The sequence below is a fragment of the Chenopodium quinoa genome, unplaced genomic scaffold (genome assembly GCF_001683475.1).
Source record: "Chenopodium quinoa cultivar QQ74 unplaced genomic scaffold, ASM168347v1, whole genome shotgun sequence".
Classification (NCBI taxonomy): domain Eukaryota; kingdom Viridiplantae; phylum Streptophyta; class Magnoliopsida; order Caryophyllales; family Amaranthaceae; genus Chenopodium; species Chenopodium quinoa.
Window position 1 is genome coordinate 3,878,994 of NW_018743977.1, and position 20,836 is coordinate 3,899,829.

Below are 20,836 nucleotides of genomic sequence, written 5' to 3' on the forward strand. Positions count from 1 at the left end.
TTTAGTCAGGACTTAGGATCTCATTTGATATCCCTCATTCATTTTCTTCCTTCTTTAGCTTGTTCATTCAATAAGATTATCTTCGTTTAAAGATAGGTCAATTGTGGTTGGTGCTTAGTTTGGTTGAGATCACTTGCTTTTACGCTTTTTTAGTTTCTGTAGACAAGTTGGGCATCTAAGTTTTGCATCTTCACCTCTCCCCTTCTTGATTTACTGTAGTCTATGGTGGGTCTGCTTGTTTGAGGATGTTTGCTATCTTTGGGAGTATCAGGTGGCTCTTTGGATTTAGCTTCCTTTAGATGTGGTAGATTTAGTTCTAATGTAATGAACCTTGCTTTGAGTTAATGGAGCTACTAGTTTTATTATGTTTGAATTAAGGGAATAAAGCTAGGAAACCAATTTTCTTTGTTTAGAGATCCATACTCCGTCACCTTTTTTCCATTGTTAGAAAGATTTGGAAGGGAAATGCAAGGTCATTCCCTTCCCTCACCTTCCTTTTTCCTTTCTCTCACTTTCCCCACCGTAGCCCCCCTCCCTCCCTTTTCTTCCATGATAACCATCCAAACACACTTATGGTGCTATATTTCCTTCTTTGCCCTTGCGTCAATGGTTTTGTTCTTGGGATAGTTTCTCAGTTACTATAGGAGCTTATGGAGCTACAGGTTGTTTAGCTGGTCTTAATAATTAATGTTTCCAATTTTCCATGGTCTCATTGCGGAGGTTTAAGTGGTCAATCTAAAGGTGTTTATCCTAGATGATGAAGCTGTGTTAAGCTAGTTCATCTCAATTGTATACGGGAGCTTTAGATTTTGACTAATACATCACATGGACCTGTAACACTTTTGCAACTACTACCTGTTTAGTTCTTCAATGTTGGTGTTTCAATTTTTCTTTCATAAGACGCTTCAACCATTTAGCTTTTCAGTCTTCAATCCTATAGAGGTTTCAGAGTTCAGACTCAAAATTTAAGCATTTGGGAGTGTCAATCCAATTGGTGTATCGCCGTATCAGGGTCAGGTCAACTCAGCCTGTGTTTTCCTTGTAACATTTTTTTAATTCTGCTCTTTAGTTGCCTCAATCTAAGGTGTTTGAAGTTGTTGGCTTTGCCCATCCTTAAATAATGGACTCTTAATTATCCAGGAATTACCTCCTGTTAAATGTAGAATGCATAGAGCATACATTATAGTATGTGAGCAATGGATTATTTCCAGTTTATTTTGCAGGTGAATTTGGTTGGCAAGTTAGGCATAACATTCCAGGAAAACAGAGCAGGGAGTTGAACATTTGTTTCAATTAATCATGAGTTTGTTGTATGAAGTACTTTTGTGATTCTCGCTAGTTGCAAAAATCCCATGTCTTTTCACAACTGAAGTTACTTTGAAAAATCACAGCTATTCCGTTCTGCTTCCCCTCTTTTATGTTCCAAAATTATTCCGCGTGTGTTGTCTACTGCAAAGGACTCAGATTTTGATGCCCTTATAGAAGGTCTGATTCTGCTGTTCCAGAATATGAATACTAATTAGATTTATTAGACGTATGAAGTGTTACTGTAGTAGCAGTAGTTTACGACCTACATATTATACTGATATACATGCTTATCTTATTGCAAGCCTGAGTTTTTATCTTCTTCTACTCTCTTGGCTCGAGGAAAGAGATTGAAAACTTGAGGCAGAGATAAATACTTCCCAAAGTGATTCCATGTGTGGTATGCTGCTGCTGGTGTGATTACATCTTCGGCAACTGGAATGACGAACCATACATGATATTGTTTTAGGAAAGGACACTATATGGTTATTCGCATAATCGATCTTCTTACAGAGGGTAAATGAAGTAAACTAGATTTTGATTTCATGTCTTATGTGCAATTCATTATAAGCCTTTAATCAAGTTAGTTAGTAGACATCCATAGATTAGGTCTATTGTGAATTAGATTATGATTAGGGGGGGCGGGGGGAGTTAATTGGATAATATTTAAAGTCCAATCCAATCCAAGTTGAATTGAATTACTAATTTGAATTGATTTTTTAAATTCTTCTTCTAAGATCGAATTTTCAATTTACATCTGATTGAGGGAATGAGCTGGGAAAAATTGGAAATATAAGTACGTAGAATGAAATTTTATTCTTTAGATTTTTTTTTTTTTTTTTTTTTTTGAAAACTCCTAAGCTATGTTTTTAAGAATTGATGGATCAATGTTGGGCTTGCTTGTAAAGGATATCGGATTAAATCCCAACTATTTAGTCCTAAAATGGATTGAACTTGGTGAAATGATGAATTGGGTTTGATCCAAATTTAAGAAGGTCGATTTCAATTTTTTGACATTCGTCCATTCTATATCGGATCTTGTAATTTAGGGTGCAATCTGTATTTCAACTTTGGGTTGGGCAATTCTTTTGAAGTAGGTGACTACGATCAATTTTTCTGTAGTACCTAATGATAAATGTTGAAGAAATAATTGAACACAAGCTACTCATCGTGTCAAGGGTTTAATACGAGATGCATCTTTTGAGATCCCTTTTAGAATTATGGCAGTCTACGTTGTAATCTTTGCAAGAGACAAAATAATTGTAGTCCATTTAAAAAAGGAAAAAAAGACAAGATGATTGTAGTGTGATGTTTGGAGTTTGGGAAAGACAAAATAATAGAGATAGTATTAATTCAACTAATAGCCATGTTACTATGTTAGCCACTGTGTTGTAATGTTGTGTTTCCTGGCTGCTAAGAAAGAACCGGGCAAATACAAAGTATCTAATTAACGATTACACCAAGTTTTTGAACAAATATCTAGCATAAATAATTAGGATATTGTTCGACAAAGAGAATTATACTAAAATTATCACTACCTTCCTACTCTTTCCCAAATTACCAGCCTCTTGCCCCTCTAAACTTCGGGGGTATTTGATAGCGGGCAAAAGCTAATGAGCTCTTCGGGGACATTAGATAAGAGAACTACATATGAACATGTTAAAACAAAATTAATATTAATTACACCAATTCACACGTGATTTGGTCATACATTCCGAACTTAATACTATTTTAAATACTATTTAATTAGTTATCTAAAGCCCCAGGACGCTTGTTAGCAAGATCCTTAATAGAGTACTTGGTTGTTAGTTGTTTTACTTGGCTAATCTGACTAATTAATTTATTGACGATTTGATGAACTTTTAATTATAACTATTTGATCAAATAAAAAGTGGTTGTAACTTGTAAGCCAATAGCTATACAAACTTTTACTTCTTAATTGACTATACTAAAAAAATTTCACAAATGACTTATAGAGTATAAACAACATAATATCTTGCGTGGACTTGGTCCACAATAATATTATTGTGGACATGAGGTTTATATGCATGCAGAACTAATATTATATTGGGCAAATTCTTGGCTGCATTCTTTTGCAGCTAAGATCAAGGTTGTTAGGATCGGGATCCTACCTTGAATTGATTGGGGGGGGGGAATGGGTGGGATCGAATCGATAGAATCAGATCGTGGGATCGTAAAATCCTACTTAATAACGAATTATATTATATATTATGCTATAAATTGACTTAAAAACATTTCTTCTAAGGGGTTTTAATGCTAAAAGACTTTGGTTTGCTTAAGAAAGGTCGATCTTCATTTAGCTTTGTCTGTTTGGTAGTTAGAAGATTAATAACACAAGTTTAAATTGATAAATTATGTGCAAATTTGTCAAGAATGAGACCTTAACTATGACAATTGCAAGTTGTCAATGTCTCGGATTCGCTAATTTATTATCGATAATTATCGAATACATTAAATTTAGGTGCTTATAACCCAATGAGTAATAAAAAAATATGTCAAAATAAATTAAAGTCTCATTTTATAGTGAAATGTTGGATCGGATCGTAGGATCGTGTTGAGATCCTACCACTCATAATTAATATCGGAGTAGGATCGTGTTGAAATCCTACAAACCTACCAAAGATCTGGATCGATGACGCAATTTTGGATCGTAGAATCATAGGATCGTAAGATTCAGATCGGGATTTTAACAACTAATAGATAGCTGCATCATCCACAAACGCATTTTGTTTTTAATAAAACGCATGCTACGTACCTTCATCTTCTTTCTTTCTTAATGTTCTTAGTGCAATTTTCTTCTTTCCTTTTTCTTAGTTTTTTCTTTCCTTTTTTATGATTCTTTCTTCTCTTTCATTTTCTCTCTCCTCTTTCTTCTGATCTCTTTCATTTTCTCTCTTCTCTTTCTTCTCTATTCGACATTTTCTCTTTCCTCTGTTACATCATTTTGGATTTGGTTGTTATTTTTGAAGAGATCATTAATGCAGGTTAGTTTTGTGTTGTTGATTTTTAATTAATTTTAATTAGGTTAGATTTTGGCTAAAATTGTAATTGATTTTGTGATTTTTTACTTGATGAATATCAATTGATTTTTTTTTTCGATAAATTTGATGAATTAGACTATCTCAATTGTATTTTTGAATTTGTTATAAATATTGATTTAATTGATGAGTTATTGATATTAGCAATGAATTTGATTAATTTCGATTAACTTTCTGAATTTGTGATGAATTATTGAATTTCTGCATTTGTTATGAACTTGTTTGTTATTATGATTTTTATTTTATTTATTGAGTTGCTGTCATTTTTTTTTTTTTGGGGGGAAAAAATAAACATGTAGTACTATAAAATTGAACATTTAGTACATAAAACATGAACATATTTAACAATTTATTTTATCTTATTTTTCGTTAATAAATATATACAATGAATTTGAACCTATATGGAATATATGAAAACCGTGTTCATTTTTAATATACTGAATGTTCATAATGTTTTTTGACGTGTTCATTTTTTTAATACTAAATGTTCATTTTATTTAATGTATTCATATATTTTAATATACTGATTGTATGATAAATGTTCGTTTTTAATATACTAAATATTCATAATATATTTTGACGTGTTCATTTTTTATTACTAAATGTTCATTTTTTGTTACGTGTTCATAATTATTTTTACTAAATGTTCATTTATAAGGTCGTGGTCCAGTAATTTTATGATTATATAATAATCATATTCATATTTAATGTACTAAATGATCATTGTTTTTAACATGTTTACTTTTTAGTGCCAAATGTTCATTTTTTTATGTGTTCATTTTATATTACTGAATGTTCATTTTCTTAAGTTGCTAATTTTTTTTACATGTTCATAATCATCACAACTTATGTTCATTATAAACTAGTTGAATTATATGAACATTTAGTGTTGAATATCTGAACAATATATATATATATATATATATATATATATATAGAGAGAGAGAGAGAGAGAGATTGGATCACGTGAAAACAAACCTAAAGCTGAAAACTGAAATCAGATGATCTAGACCATTGAATTTTCATCTGACGGATTAGATTACATTCGCGTTATTTGTAATCTTGACCATCCATTCTCTCTGCTCTATTTTTATCTTTCTTCAATCTCACCATCTCACTGTTTCTCTCTCCTTCTCCCAAAAATCATCAAATTTTAGAGGAATTTGCTTCAATCTTCATCAATAATTTGCTTCAATCTTCATCAATTTCGTCTTTAACTTCAAAATTAAACCTGAAAAGTGAGTTTTACGTTTCAACAATCAATTATGCGAGTTAATCATTTTCGTCGCTGAATATTCATCCAATTGAAGCGAGTTTTGAGCTTTCTCCTCCATTGAAGCGAGTTTGAGCTTTCTTGATCCTCCATTGAAGCGATTTCTTCCACCTCTTTCGTTTTTTTGTTTTTCGATTGTCTAGGTTAAATTGCTTGTTTATTTGATTTTAATACAGTAGTTGTTAATCGATTTGCTAATTATCGCTAATCGATTCGTTGATTATTGCTACTCAATTTTTTTAGTTGCTTGTTTATTTGAATTATTTTGGTGGGTGTCGGTGGTTGTGGAGGTCTGGGTTTGGGGATTTTAGTGGTGTCGGTGGTGGTGGTGGTCTGGGTTTGGGGTTTCGGTGGTGTCGGTGGTCTGGGTTTGGGGGTTTCTAGAAACCCGGCAGAGGTTGAGCTCTTGGAAGATATTGGGAAGTAGGGGACACACAAACTTGCTGCTATCTTAGGGGACATTGGAGAATCGCTCAAAGGTTCCTGCAAATTCGAGTTCACCTTTGTTCACCAAGAAGCCAACGAAGTGGCTCATTATCTTGCGCAAATGGCAATTGAAATGGAGGGAGATATAGTCAAGCACAACAACATTCCGACTTGCGCCAAGAATGCTTATGAAAATGATATGGTGGAAAGCTGCATCTAAGCTCACAGTACTGAAGACCTTGCCTTTTCTTTTATGTAATGGGTTTTGTTGGATTGTAGTAGAACAAGTTTCTTATTTGCACTCGTATGGTTTTTTTTTTTATTTTGGAGCTGCTATAATTGCTCCCTTGAAGTCTTTGTGGTTGATTGATTAAGTAATATGATTTCCCTTATTTAATCTTTACGTAAATGTTAGTCAAAATTGACGTAGTTGCCTTATTTTTATATATAACGACCTTTATTTTTGTATATAGTAACCTTTATGTAAATGGTGTCAAAAACTCAGTCGATATAGTTACCTTATTTTTGTATATAGTGACCTTAATGTAAATGTTGAAAAATTAATATAATTACCCTATTTTTGAATATAGTGACCTTAATGTAAATGTTGTAAAAATTAATATAGTTACCCTATTTTTGTAAGTAGTTACGTTATATTTATATATAGTGACTGTACGTTATTTTTTTTTAAACCGTTAAATCTTGTTAGTAATAATGGATGGTTGAGATTTTCTGTTTTTTAGTTTTCACCGTAAGCCCTGTTTTAAGAGGAATCTCCCCGTATATATATATATATATATATGTTTCTTTATTTAATACGAACACATGTGTTGTTGATTATGAAAGCTCAAGTCCTCAAGTGTCAAGAGCATATTGCCCTCTCCTAAATTAGCTAATAAGCAAGATGGCAAGACTATTGCAGTTGAAGCTAAGCTCCCAAAGCTCAAATTTGAAATCTAGATTAAGTTTATTTATTAATCGTTCAAATTTAATTATTACATACTCAGAATTCAACATAACTAATATTTCCATACAGTGGGAGTTGTATATTTCTTAATTGTTACCGATTTGTTATTCCTTTGTTTCGGATGAAAACAATGGGTCTTTCGGATGGACCTTTCTTGTAGGCTGAACACTGGACTCGGTCAAAGTGATGATTGGGACGAGGGTTTCCTGCACAACAAGTACACGAAAACTAGCCTCGGGGGTGGTGCCGAGGAAGGCCCCTCCAATGTCGAAGTTAGTACGGTGTTTTTAGAGAGAGTAAGCTATGCAAGAGTATTTAATTAAAATTGAAGGGAAGTAAATGATTTAATTAAAATTTGATTTGATTTTTATTTTTTTTATAATTTTTTTGAGTTATTGAGGCAATAACGGCTGTTTTGAAGTTAATGGGAATTTGAAAAGTTTAAGGGGTAGTTAATTTGAGAAGTAAATGGAAGAATGGTGCATTGAAGTGGAGTTAGTTGGGGGGGGGGGGTTTGTGGCACGAGCTCCTAAAATTCCTGAGTTAGCAAGTATAAGAACCACACGTCCCTTTCTCTCTCTTCCCTTCAATTTTTGCTAATCCTTACTTGCTTTTGACTAATCACCACCGCTAAAATCTTTCCCTTTTTCACTTGTGCTCAGTTATCCGAGACCGAAAATTGAAATTCGTTGCTCCGAACCTGTAAATCGGCGAATTCTGCTTCTGAATAAGGTAATTTTCGTCAAATTTCTTTCGTTTTTCCTCCCTATTTCAAGTACCTCTCTTTTTCAGTTCACTCACGTAACCAATCTTGACAATGGCCGACGACCGTGGAAAGAGGAAGGTTGGGCTGGGCCGAATGTAGAAGAAGAGGCTCCGCAGTTGATTATGCGACGGAACCGCCCTCTGGTGATGATGTCGACACTCAGCGGACAAAACCTTGGGGCTAGGGCTAGGGCCGCCGCAGCCGGTAGCTCTGTCCTCAGCGTCGTGCCGCTTAGTACTCTTTCCCTCCCAGAGCTTCGGAGAAGGCTAGCACTTCTAGCCGAAGCGAAGCTTCGGCGTCTAGGCTGTTGCCCCCTGAGGAAAGGAGGTGTCTAGAAGAGGCTTCGAATTGGGGCCTTATGAGGTTCTCCCCTTACGATTGGTGGACCAGGAGCGACGCCGAGTATAATTTCGCCAGGCAACTTGAGGTTTGCTACGGCATTATGGAGGAGGATGGGTACTGGTGCCGAATGCCCGCTTCGGACGACCGAATTCACCGCCCTCCACCATGTTATATTGGCGTTTATGTTCGTCAGCTGTGGTACGGGCTCGGGTTTCCCCTTCACTCTTTTATAACCGAAGTGTTGAATGGGTACAACATTTCGCTCTCTCAGCTGACTCCCATGAGTATTCAAAGGTTAATGTCATACCTATGGGTATGTCTGTTTCTCGGGTTTACGCCCAACCTCTTCGTCTTCCGCTGCATACACAAGCTGCCTTCTAATGTTGAAGCCCCACTGTGTTCATGCTTTTAGGCATGGCGGCGCTCTAAGGGAAGGAAGCTAGAAATAGAAGAGTCGCTAACAAGTTTTAGGAACTTGTAAACCGTTCACAGGTGCGAAGGTTACACCCCATTCACGATCACAGAGATTTCTAACTCCATAGTGGTCCGTAACCATGACTGGATATTCGGGGATGATGGTACGAATCCAACTTAAAAGAGATTGAACCCGCCTTAAATCGGCCTCTACTCAATTCTTATGATATTCTTGTGTGCTTTTCGATCAACATATATGCATTTAGTTAGCCCTAAACCTGTTTAATCTATGTTGATTGACTATTAATGCACAATCAAATCTATTATTGGCGATCACTTGAATTAAAATCATATTAGCCTAAATCAAATTATTAATTATCTTATTAGGCGTGATTTCAAGTACAAATTCCCTTTAAACTTGCAAAAAGGGGCGTGATCAAGCAATAACAATCAATCATGAATAATCAAGCAACATATAACTAATTGACACAAAAATCATCATCATAATCATAACATCATCAAAATATCATTAATAGCAAGATCCTAGGCATGATACTAAACGGATTAATAACAAATCCTAGCATGTCACTAATAAAAATCATAATCAAAGCATTATCCTAAACATGATACTATCAACCAAAATCAACATCCTAACTTTATACTAGAAATCATAATAATATCCTAACATGATAATAGGAATCATAATAATATTCTAAACATGATTTCTACTCCAAAACCAAATAATAACGAGGGTGATTGAATTACTCACTTTGATGTTCCTCCCTTCTTGCTATTAAAACAATAAACACGTTAGTAACTTCAAGAAAGATTAATTAATTCAACAAAGTAAATAAATTAAATGACAATTGAAATATAGAATTGGGACCAAACCCTCAGAATTATGAACCTTTCACATCGAGGTCGAAGGCAACGCTGAGGATGGTTAGGAGTATTCAAATCACGTGAAGGAAGTATGGTGTTTGATCGAAGAGAGTACCAAGGATGTGTGTTTGGAATGTGTTTAGGCTAGGCTAAGAACATGAAAAATTAAGAGAGATAGGGAGAATATTAGAGAGGGTTGATGATGATTGGTGGTGAATGAAAACGGGGTGATACAAACTCTATTTATAGGGTAAAAAGAGAGTCGAAGGACCAGAAAAGAGACATAATTCAAATCAAAGTAAAACAGGCTTTATCGCGGCGTGACAGGTTCATCGTAGCGCGATGGTGCTATTGCTCAGCGATGGTTTTGGAAAGATAGAATCCGTACGGAGTTTGATTCATAATCAGATTGGGTCAACCAAATATCCGTACGTATTCTATTTTGATCGGGATTAGGATCATTGAAAAATAGATGTTTTATCCGATGTAAAATTCTTAAACTTTTATCTTTTCGAAAACAGGATAAATCAGAACCTCCTCGAGGATTCTAGAAACTCACAATAAATCCTAATGGATTTAGGATCGAAAACAACCTTCTAGAAGATTCTAGAAGCTTGTAATAAATCCTAATTGGTTTAGGAATGGAATTACAGTAAATGGACCCTCTTCATGATCATTGGGTTGCAGGCTTGGTTCGGGCTCAGTTTAGCATTTATGCCATAACTTCTTCATTATAAGTCAAATTTGGGCTTATAATATATTGTTGGAAAGCTCTTTTCAATCCCCATCCAACTATTCAATAATCGGACCAAGATCATGGACCAAAATAGACTGGTTTGGACATTTATTTTATAAAGCGAACACGAAATAAATGATTTTCAAAGACATGAAATGAATGGTTTTGGTTTAAAACATTTAAAGAAAGGTTAAAAATTATTAAGGTTAAAGGAAATTCACGAGACTCTTTAACCCTTCACCTAACTCGATAATCAAAGACGTGAAAGGTACTCATCACTAGGTTTGGTTTTTAGGGAGACACAATCAGGTGTCTACAGTAAGCTTTCATATTTGACTTGTCTTCTATTTATTTGTTACTGTTGTTGTCTTTGTACTTTTCCAATTTTACCACCCTTGTTCCTTCTTTTGCTGTCTGACGAAGGATGAGATAAAGAAGAAAGGGACAGAGAAGAAGCTGTTGAAGTTGCCCAAAACCTTTCTTTGGAAGAGGAAATGTTTGGGCCGAAGAAAGTAGCTGTCATAAAGCCAGGGCAATTTCAGATGGCCCCCGTTCCTTCAAAGAAGCCTCGGATCGAGGAGAAAAAATAGAGGATCAGCTCCCTCCCGTTGGGCCAACCGAAGAGAAGATTGAAGAGAAAATCAAGGAACAAGACCCTCCTCCTGAGCAGTTTGACGAAGCTCAGGAGGTTCAGTCCAAGGATAGGACTCCACACTCTTCACCTCTACATCAGGGAGAAACTTTTCTGCTGAAATCCAGCGAGAGGTTGATGCCCTGGGGGATCTCCTGAGTGATCCTGCCGAGGAGCTGAAGATTTTGGATGGTAAGCCCGAGGGGTTCGAGGCCGAAACGTCGAAAGACGCCGAGGCTGCGAAGGGAGATGACGTGCCTTTGACTTTTCTAGATCAGTCTTTCAAGACCTTCTAGTCCGCGGATATGGGATTTGCATCAACCCCTCTTCTTCACATCCCCGATAATACCAAGGACTTGCTTTAGTCGCACCGAGATTCGGCGGTTGCCTTCTTCGGTGATTTGTCGAGCAAGTTTGAATTGGAGAAGGCGGAGAATTGGTCTCTTTGGGCTACTGCTAGACTAGCCGAGCCCTCAGTGAGGGTTCCCAACCCCATGCTTAAGACATAAAGGTTCTGATGCTGGTAAGATTTTAGAACTTATGTATTTTATACTTTAGTATTTTTATTTTATTTCTTATTGCTTGTTCTTCAAACTCCTTTGCTTCTGCTGACTTGTTTCCCACCTTGCCGAACTTAAGGCTCAAGCAGCTGAAGAATATGCCGCATGTGTTAGGGCCAGCATGAAGGTTCTTCAGACAAATGCTGATATTGTCCTCCATGACTTGAAGAAGAATCTGTTTCCCCTTATGGATCAAGGGTAGAACTGGTGAGGAAGTATGAGGTCGAGGAGATTCCTGGGATGGAGTCTCGGATCCGAGAGCTAGAGGACGAGAAAAAGAAGATGGTTGAGGACTTTCGCCAGCAATCAACTGCTGATGAGAAGGAGTCGCTGGAGGAGAAGACGAATCTTAAGAACGAGATTCAGCGTCTCTAGAATAAGCTGAATGCGTAGAAGGAAGAGTCCCTCAAAGCCACTGCTGAGCTTGAAAGGGCCTTAGATCTGCTGAAGGTCAAGGTCTATATCGAGGCCGAGTATGAGGAAGGGTATACCATTGGTTTCAACGTAGCTCAGCGGTTGGCTTTCCATGTTGATCCCAACATAAATTGGGACCTGGCTGAGACTTGGGCCTTGGATGATCAAGATGTTCATCTGTGGAACCCCTGCCAGGCCAAAGTTGACTTTTTGGCCCTTTAAGCTGAAGCTGAGGCCCGAGTGAAGGAAGCAGCTGCAAGGGAAGAAGCTCAGAAGTTGAAAGCTAAGAAGGCCTTAGCCCGTCCTTCTTCATCCTCAGCTACTGCAGCCTCCAGTGGCCAAGACGTTGCTCTTTAGCCAGATTCTTTGAAGTTTAGTATTTGGTTTCTTTGAAGTTTCTGAACTTGGTTTGATGTAGCTCGGTGACCCGAGCATAACTTGCTGTTTTGAATTGCATTGCCTTTCTTTCTACTTGCCTTGCTCACTTGATTTGTTGCGCAACTGTGTTTTATTTATTTTGCAAAATTTTTCTAAGTGTTGAGCTTCGGCTTAGACCTATTTGGTCCTTTTTGCTGAGGGGACAAGGTTGATGTTTCTCTACTATCGTGTTGCCTGCCCCCAAAAATCTGAAGTATTTGTTTGATTTCACTTGTACGAACGAAGTCTTGATTCGCGTTGTCTAGTACCGCGTAGCAGAATTTTTTGAAGAGGTTTTTTTTTAAGAGTCTATGAGTTTGCTGCCGAAGTAAAGGACTCCAAGAGCAGTATTCTCTCAATCCTTAAGATTTTTGCGGGGGAATGACTATCCGAAGCACAATGCCAGTGGTTGGCTATGCCTCGGATATGACTATTTTGAAGCACGGTGCCAGTGCTTGGCTATGCTTTTGATTTGTCCATGGCCCCTTTGCCCCAAGGTACTGATTTATCCGAAGTACCGTGCCTTTAGTTGGCTATACTTCGGCTGTGAAATCATTGTTCCTTGTTGGGTAGATTTTAAGGCAATCCAAGTATAATGCCACTGTTGGGCTATACTTAGGACAATGCCGAAGGAAACCCTTTGGAAGACATATAAAAATGCAACATAAAAACATGCAAAATGGATCAAAATGCTGGCTCAAAGGCCTTTCATTAATTTCGAAAGATTCACTTACATAGATTGTTCTCCCCGGAGGGCTTACACATGGAATTTTTTCAATACATCAGCATTCCAGTGGTTCTTCAGCTCGGTTTTGTCCAACTAGCGAAGTCAGTAGGTTCCAGGCTGAAGTTCATCATGAATTTCATAGGGTCCCTCCCAAGTGGCCGAGAGTTTCCCATGAATGCGGCATAGCTTTCTGTACTGCTGCAGCATTTCGAAGAACCAAGTCCTCAATTCTAAGTGGTCTTGCATTGACCCTTCGGTTATAGAACTTACTGATTCTCTGCTTGTATGCAACCATTTTGTCTCTAGCCAAGTCCTTGACTTCTTCTAGGAAATCGAGGGATTCTTTCAGAAGCTGCTTATTTTCTTCGGCTAAGAAGTTATGGACTCGAAAGCTTTCAGTGCCTATTTCCACTAGAAGAACGGCTTCAGATCCATACACCAGCTCAAAAGGTGAATGTCCCGTAACCTCTTTTTCTATCGTCCGAAGGGACTAGAGGGTACCCAAGATTTCCTCTATCCATTTGGACTTCTGATCCTCCACTCTATTTTTGAGCGCATTGAGAATCTGCTTGTTCGCTGCTTCGGCTTGGCTGTTTCTTTGCGGGTGGTAAACTGCAGAATAGGCCAATTTAATGCCGAACTGATCAGTATATTACCTCAGCGGCAGATGTCAAATTGCCTTCCATGGTCAAAGACAAACACCTTCGGGATTCCGAAACGAGTGATGATATTCTGCCAGATAAACTTCCTGACAGTTTGCTCGGTGATGTTCGAGGTTGCTTCAGCCTCGATCCATTTGCTGAAATAGTCAATACTGACAATCATCCACCCTTTTTGGTATGGAGTATCGGGAAACGACCCCAAGATATCCAACCCCCATTGAGAAAATGGAAGGGGATAAAAAATCGGCTGAAGATCTCGGGCTGGCTGGTGGATGACTGGTGCGAATTTTTGGCATTTTTCGCATTTTCTGACCAGTTCCTTTGCATCTAAGACCATGGTCGGCCAGTGATATCTTTCCCTTAATTCCTTGTGGGCCAAGGTTCTTCCCTTGATGTGGTTCCCGCATATACCTAAGTGAATTTCCCGAAGGATATAATCAGCATCTGTTGGTCCGAAGGATATAATCAGCATCTGTTGGTCCCGCACACTTTAGTAGTGAGACTGAGAATGATTTTTTCAATAGCTCCCCTCTGAAGATGATGAATCTGGAGCTGATTCTCTTCAGCTTGAAGGCTAAGTTTATGCCTTCGGGAATCTCTCCCCGAAACTTGTAAGCTAGGATGGGGTCCATCCAGCTCAGTTCAAGTGCGATGCAGCAGATTTCAAGTGCTTCATCTACACTTATTCCCGTCGCACCTCTACATAAATAGATCGGTTCAGCTCAATTAGAGTTGAACTTGCGAGTTTGGAGAGTGCATCGGCTTGTGCGTTCTGAGACCTTAGGATCACCTCGACTTCAAAAGTCCTCAGCTTCGCAATTATCATTTTGATTTTTGCGAGGTAAGCAACCATTGAGGGTTCTTTTGCCTCATACTCAATCGCCTCGGATCTGATTTGCGACAAACTGAGAGTTTGTTTTTAAGCAGACATGTTTGGCTTCCAATGATATGCACAACTCTAAGCCAGTAATTGCTACCTCATATTTTGCTTCGTTGTTTGAAGTTCAAAATGCAAATTTGAGGGCATATTCGAAGGACTTACCTTCAGGCGAGGTAAGTACTACCTCCGCCCCGGATCCATCCGTAAATATGGTCCGGGTCTTTTTCTCTTCGTCTAGCGTCTCGGCATCTGTCAGAGTGTGGCTGACAAAGTAGATCAGCTTTTAGACCTTGTCTTCTTCTTTCAACAGAACCACGCTCACGGTGGCAGGGTTGACTGCCACGTATAAGTACAAGGTTTCTCCTTCAGCTGGACGTGCTAGCATCGGGAGTTGAGCCAAATGTTCGTGGAGCTGTCTGGAGGCTTCTTTTTGCTCGTCTTCCCAGATGAGCTATTTTGTTTTAGGCAGCTTTAGAGCCTTGAAGAAGGGTAAGCCTTTGTCCGAAGCTTTGGAGATGAACCTTGACAAGGCTGTCATTCTCCCAGTCAGCCAATGTACGATCCTCTTGGTTTTCGGCTTGGGAAGATTGAGCGCTACTTGTACTTTGGCGGGATTGGCATCAATCCCCCTTTTGCTGACCATGAAGTTCAGGAATTTGCCTTACTTCACGCCAAAGACACACTTCTTCAAATTCAGCTCCATTTGAAGTTTTCTTAAGGTGGCGAATGTTTCGGCTAGGTCCGCAACATGGTCCTTGTCTTCTTTGCTTTTAAAGATGGAGTCATCAACATAAACTTCCATGCTGTGGCCTTTTTGATCGGCAAAGACTTAATCCACCAGCCTTTGGTATGCTGTCCCGACATTGTACACCCCAACGTTCCTAACGAATGCCATTTTTGCTCGATCGTCAGGGTGCATAAAGATCTGATGATACCCCGAGAATGCGTCCATGAAACTAAGCAGAGCGTGGCCACTTGTCGAGTTGACTAGCTGGTCGATCCTCGACAAGGGATAGAAATCCTTTGAACAAGCTCTATTTAGGTCTGTGAAGTCAACGCCTATTCTCTAGGTGCCATTGGCCTTCTGAACCATCACCACATTAGCTAGCCATTCCGGATATATACAGGGCTCGATGAAGCCTGCATCCAGAAGTTTTTTTACTTTGACTGCGATGTTGCGGTTCTTATTGACGGAGTAATTCCGCTTCTTTTGCTTGACGGGTCGATAGCTGGGGTCGACGTTCAGCTTGTGAGAGATGAGGCTCGGGTCAATCTCAGGCATGTCTGCGGCTGAGAAAGCGAACACATCTCGGTTGTCCCGAAACAGTTGGATAAGCTCGACTTGGATACTTGGATCAAGTCCGAGCCCGATGCTCACACATTTTTCTAGGTCTCCTTCGGTCAACTCGATTGACTAAGTCTATTGGTCCAGCTCCATTGCGTTGGAACCGAACTCTTCATTCTCCGGCCTGCTGTCGATGTCAGCAGGCTTTCTAGACTTCGGCCGGCTTTCCGAATCTGTTGCTTCGGATGAGGAGCCAGCCTTTCCTTTCCCCTTTGATATTTCTTGGGATGAGGTCCCCTAGGCCAAAGCACTTAACCCCTTCTGCTTCTTGGTGATTCGGTCCTTCTCTCTTTCTTTATCCTCATCATCTCGGTCTTCGCGACGGTCCTTGGATGGCTTGAGGTAGCTGCATTTGTGGGCAACTTCTTGGCTCCTTTGAATTCTTTTGAAGTGACCTTCGTCCGACACATATATCATTAACTGATGATATATGGAGACCACTCCTTGGATTTGGTGAATCATAGGTCTTCCCATGATCACATTGTAGACAGATGTAACGTCCATGACCAGGAATTCAGCCATAATGTTCCTAGCTGCTAGGTCTTTGCCGATGGTAACGGGAAGAGTGATCTTCCCATCTGGGTACGTTGCAGAACCATTGAATCCAGTAACCGAGTAAGGTACCAGACTAAGGTCCTTAGTTTGCAGCTTCAAGCAGGTGTATGCATCCCGAAATAGGATGTTCATCACGCTACCGCCGTCCACGAGGGTTCGCCAGACGTTGTGGTTTGCAATCCCCATGATGATCACCAACGGGTCGTCATGGGGGTATGCTACCTCCCGACAGTCTTCGGCTGTGAACGTAATGTTCGAAACCGAAGATTTGGGACCTCGGATGGAGGCGTGATTGACTTGATGGGTTAAACCCTTCAAGTGGCGTTTACGAGCGTTGCGGGAGCTCGTCCCCCCGGAGACGAAAAGGATGTCAGGATTCTCCTTGTCTCGCGGCTTGTCCTTCTTCCAGTTGAAATCTATTTTCTGCCCAGAGTCTTGCTCGACTTTCTTCTCCTCACGGTGGTCTACGATGTATTTTTTCAGATATCCCTTTCGGACTAGATCCTCGATCTGATCCTTCAGCTGGATGCATTCTTTAGTGTTGTGTCCATGAGCATCATGGAATTCACACTATTTGTCTTTGTAGTGGCGCCCGCGACTTCTTCCACTTCTTGTCGTTCTTCGTTATGCTATAGATTTTAGCACGAGGAAGAGTGAGAGGGGCGTAGGATTCGTATTTCCTTACTAATGGGGTTATGTCTTTCTTCGCCTCAATAGTCGAGGAAGATTCTGAGGCTTTCGCCTTCCCTTTCCTTTGGCTCTGGCTGTCAGACTGGTGTCTTTTTGCCTTACCAGTCCCAATTTACGGTTGAGACTTGGTTTTGTTCCATTCCTCGGCCCGAATGTATTTGTCCGAAGCATCAAGGGCTTCCTCCAAGATCTGCGGGGTATGCATGAGCATGAAGTCGAGGAACTTTCCGGTTTGCAGCCTATTCCGCAATGTAAAAACGGCCAGCCCTTGGTCCAGACTTGTGATCTTGAAGGACTCGTTGCTAAAGCGGGTCAAATAGTCTTGTAGGCTCTAGTTCTCCTTTTGATGCATGCCCATAAGCTCTATAGTGGTTATCTCTCGGCGGTTTGCCGTAGAGAATTTGCTCTTGAACTTGTTGGAGTGGTCTTTCCAACCGGTTATCGAGCCTTCCTTTACCCCTTTGGTGATCCACATTTGCGCGACACCTTTTAGGGTTGTTGGGAAATATTTGCACTAGGTCTCTTCGGACCTGGGGTTCAGATACATGCGCCCCTCGTAAGAGGCAATGTGGTCTTTTGGATTCGAACTCCTATTACATGTGATGTGTGTTGGGATTTTCACTGTTGGCACTCTTTCTTATAGGATCCATTTTTGGAATGGGGAACTGGAAGGTACCATCACGGCTTCCCCTTGGTCTCAGCCGTTGGGACCTCGCTTCCTCCCCTGTGAGAGGCGGAAGTGGTTTTCGTCCTCGGCTAGGATCATGAAAGGTAGGGTTGCTTTCCATCAGGGTAGGTGAGGCGGTTGTGGATGTTCACCTCCCTTGAGCCAATATGTTCGTGAACGTTTCGGCGAGTAGTTTCTGGCCGCGTGGAAACGGTGTTACTGCTCTTGAAGCTTCGGTCATCGGGTTCCTCGAAGAACTAGGGGTTTCTTTTTCTTTCCCGCTCAGTCCTACAAGTATCCTCTTCCCAATGCTTCCCGAGCTCTTTGTGAGATGGAGTTCGTCCTCCATCCACTTGACCTATTCTCCTTCTCTGGTTTCTTGACTGCTCAATTGTATCAGCGTGCACCAAGGAGACAGGAGGTGGGAACTGTTGGTTTGCATGGGCTTTCATGAAGTCCATGAAAATCGCAAGGGCTTTTTCCACCTCTTCAGAAATAGGACCCGTCTGGGGAGTCCCCCTCGGGTGAGATTGTGAATGGCAGCTAGGAGTTGGACTCTTAGCATTCGACTGACTCGGCCGGCAAGAGCTCGACGACTGTGCAGTGTTGTGAGACGGTCTCTCTGGTGTGGCTCTCTCAGATGATGCAGCCTCCGAAGACGAAGATGAAGAAGGACTCTTCTTCGAGGAAGAAGGATTAGTTTTCTTCGCGCTCTTAGTCATGTTGCTAAGATGATTGATTTTTGGCTTGTTTTGATTGTCTTCCCCACAAACAGCGTCAAATTATTTCGGATGAAAACAATGGGTCCTTCGTATGGACCTTTCTTGTGGTTTGACTGGACTCGGCCCAAGTGATGAATAGGACCAGGGTTTCTTGCACAACAAGCACACGTAAATTGGCCTGGGGGTGGTGAAGTTAGTACGGTGTTTTTAGAGAGAGAAAGCTATGCAAGAGTATTAATTGCTTGAGGCTTGATGTGAATGCCTTGAGAGGGAGAGAAGTGAAGGCTTTTATATATCTTACTCAAATAGCTTTAATGGGCCTTTTAGACATGTGGGCTTGCCACGCTGATTGGGTCTTCTTTGACTTACTTGGCATGCTTGAGGGGAGTTGAACCTTCTTTGGGCTTTTAATTTGATCATTTGTGGATTGGCCCAATTAGAATAAATTGGACTCAAACACCCTTTATTTTCGATTAATTATAACATGTAAACGTTTGCATTGTTCATTAATTATCTATTTAAGTGTATTAAATTTTTTTACATATTTCTTCTACGAAACAATTAAAATTTTGTTTTGAAAAATATAAAATAAAAAATATATCAATTAATCTAAAACGGATGGAGTATACATATACAAAGTATAATGTTTGTATAGTTACTTAGAGCATGTTAAATTGTCAAATGTCAACTACTCGTATGAAGGGAAAAATTGGTACACGTCTACTCTATAGCTATTATTTTATTCCTGCCAAATTATTAGATACTGTAATTATAATAGGTTATCTTGGATCACTTAATTTTGCCTAATTTAAAATGGTACTACGTCGTATATTGATTTATTGAGAGGTGAGGTGAACGGTGTTGTAATGATTCATGAATCATTATCCATCATTTATGAATCTCTTGGACATCAGGAATAATGTTAGGCAGTTGTGGCATCATATGATTAGAATATGCTACGTAAAACATAATTGTATGATACGTTTCGTCATTGATATGAACAATATAAGAAAGGAAAAACTAATTGAATGAGTTTTATTCTGTTATGTAGAATATAGATATAGTATTAGTTCCTTCAATTATACTACCTAATATTCCCGCCCTTTCCATAACTGTAATGCTATTTTATATGTTGTTGATTGGGTGCATTTTGTAATGCTATTTTATATGTTGTTGAATGTTTATCGAGTACTTTTCAAGTGCCTAAGTAACTATAAAGTCCTTATACAGTTATACTTTAATAGCTATGAAATAAATTATACGGAGTATAATATATTTGGTTTCTTGAATTCTATTCAATTGTTGTAGCTATGAAAATCAAGAAGAACCTAAAAGGAGACCACTCATATGATTATTATTTCTGTACAATTTATTTGCACCATTTGAATTATTTAAATGTACTCAACAACTAAAATTGGAGTTCGTTGTCCAAATTTGAAACTCAAATTCATGGATTTATTGTCTAAAATCTAAGACTCAATGATCAGGATACGAGACTCATTGTTCAAAGTCTAAGAATCTAATCGCAAAACCTGAAACTGGTCACCAATGTATAGTACTCATTGTTCAATATATGAGATCATTGTTCAAAATTTGAGATTTATTGTACAATAATGTGTGAGACTCATTGTTCAATATATGAGACAAATGGCCGAAAGCGAGTTTCCAAAAAGACTGTTATATTAGCCCTGGTTCAACTCACATGGCATAAGAATTGACGCCTAGCATATAAATTTAAGTGAGATTGTATCTTAAAATCGCATGACAGTTAAAAGAGTAATCCGCTAATTTACATGTTTAGAATTAGTCATGTTGTCACCAGGTTTTTGATATAAGACAATTTTTTATTCATACATGGAAAATTTCTAACATGTTATCCTCTTAATTTTTGCATAATGCCCTTTTATAAGACAAATTAGTTGTTTACTTCTCATTCTACAATCCACATACCTCCATTGAAGTAAAATTATAAACTTAAACGTAGTATTTGAAATTTTAATTTTAATCTATTTCAATTGGAAAACGCGCGCAATTATTTTTTTCCATGTCTAGAGCTAATACAAGTATTACTTAACAAATGAGGACATAAGAGATGGAGGGATGGTTAGTCCCTCTATCTCCCTCCCAAGTGGTTGGGGGTTCGATCCTCGTCACCCCATTCCTGTGATAGGGTGGGGGACCTCTAGTATCTTATCGTATAAAAAACTAAAAAAAAAAAAAAAGCCTGTATTATTTAACAAGTAACAACTTAAAAAAGGGATGGAATATTATGCCCACTTATGCTAGCTAGGTTTTATGGCATTATATTAGGAGTTTACTTTATCCAATTGTCAAGTGAAAGCAAAATTAAAAGAGGCAAATTCTATGAGTACATCCAAAGTTGACAATTCCTATCT

The 20,836-nt window shown here is 39.0% G+C and overlaps 2 protein-coding genes across 2 annotated transcripts; both read right to left on the bottom strand.

Moving 5' to 3' along the window:
- Nucleotides 1-16,043: 16,043 nt before the first annotated feature.
- Nucleotides 16,044-16,493, bottom strand: LOC110689906. Its single transcript, XM_021866733.1, has one exon. It carries the CDS (start codon nt 16,491-16,493, stop codon nt 16,044-16,046), a length of 450 nt encoding a protein of 149 aa, XP_021722425.1.
- A 1,482-nt stretch (nt 16,494-17,975) lies between these two features.
- On the bottom strand, nt 17,976-18,440 carry LOC110689908. Its single transcript, XM_021866734.1, has one exon. It carries the CDS (start codon nt 18,438-18,440, stop codon nt 17,976-17,978), a length of 465 nt encoding a protein of 154 aa, XP_021722426.1.
- Nucleotides 18,441-20,836: the final 2,396 nt, after the last annotated feature.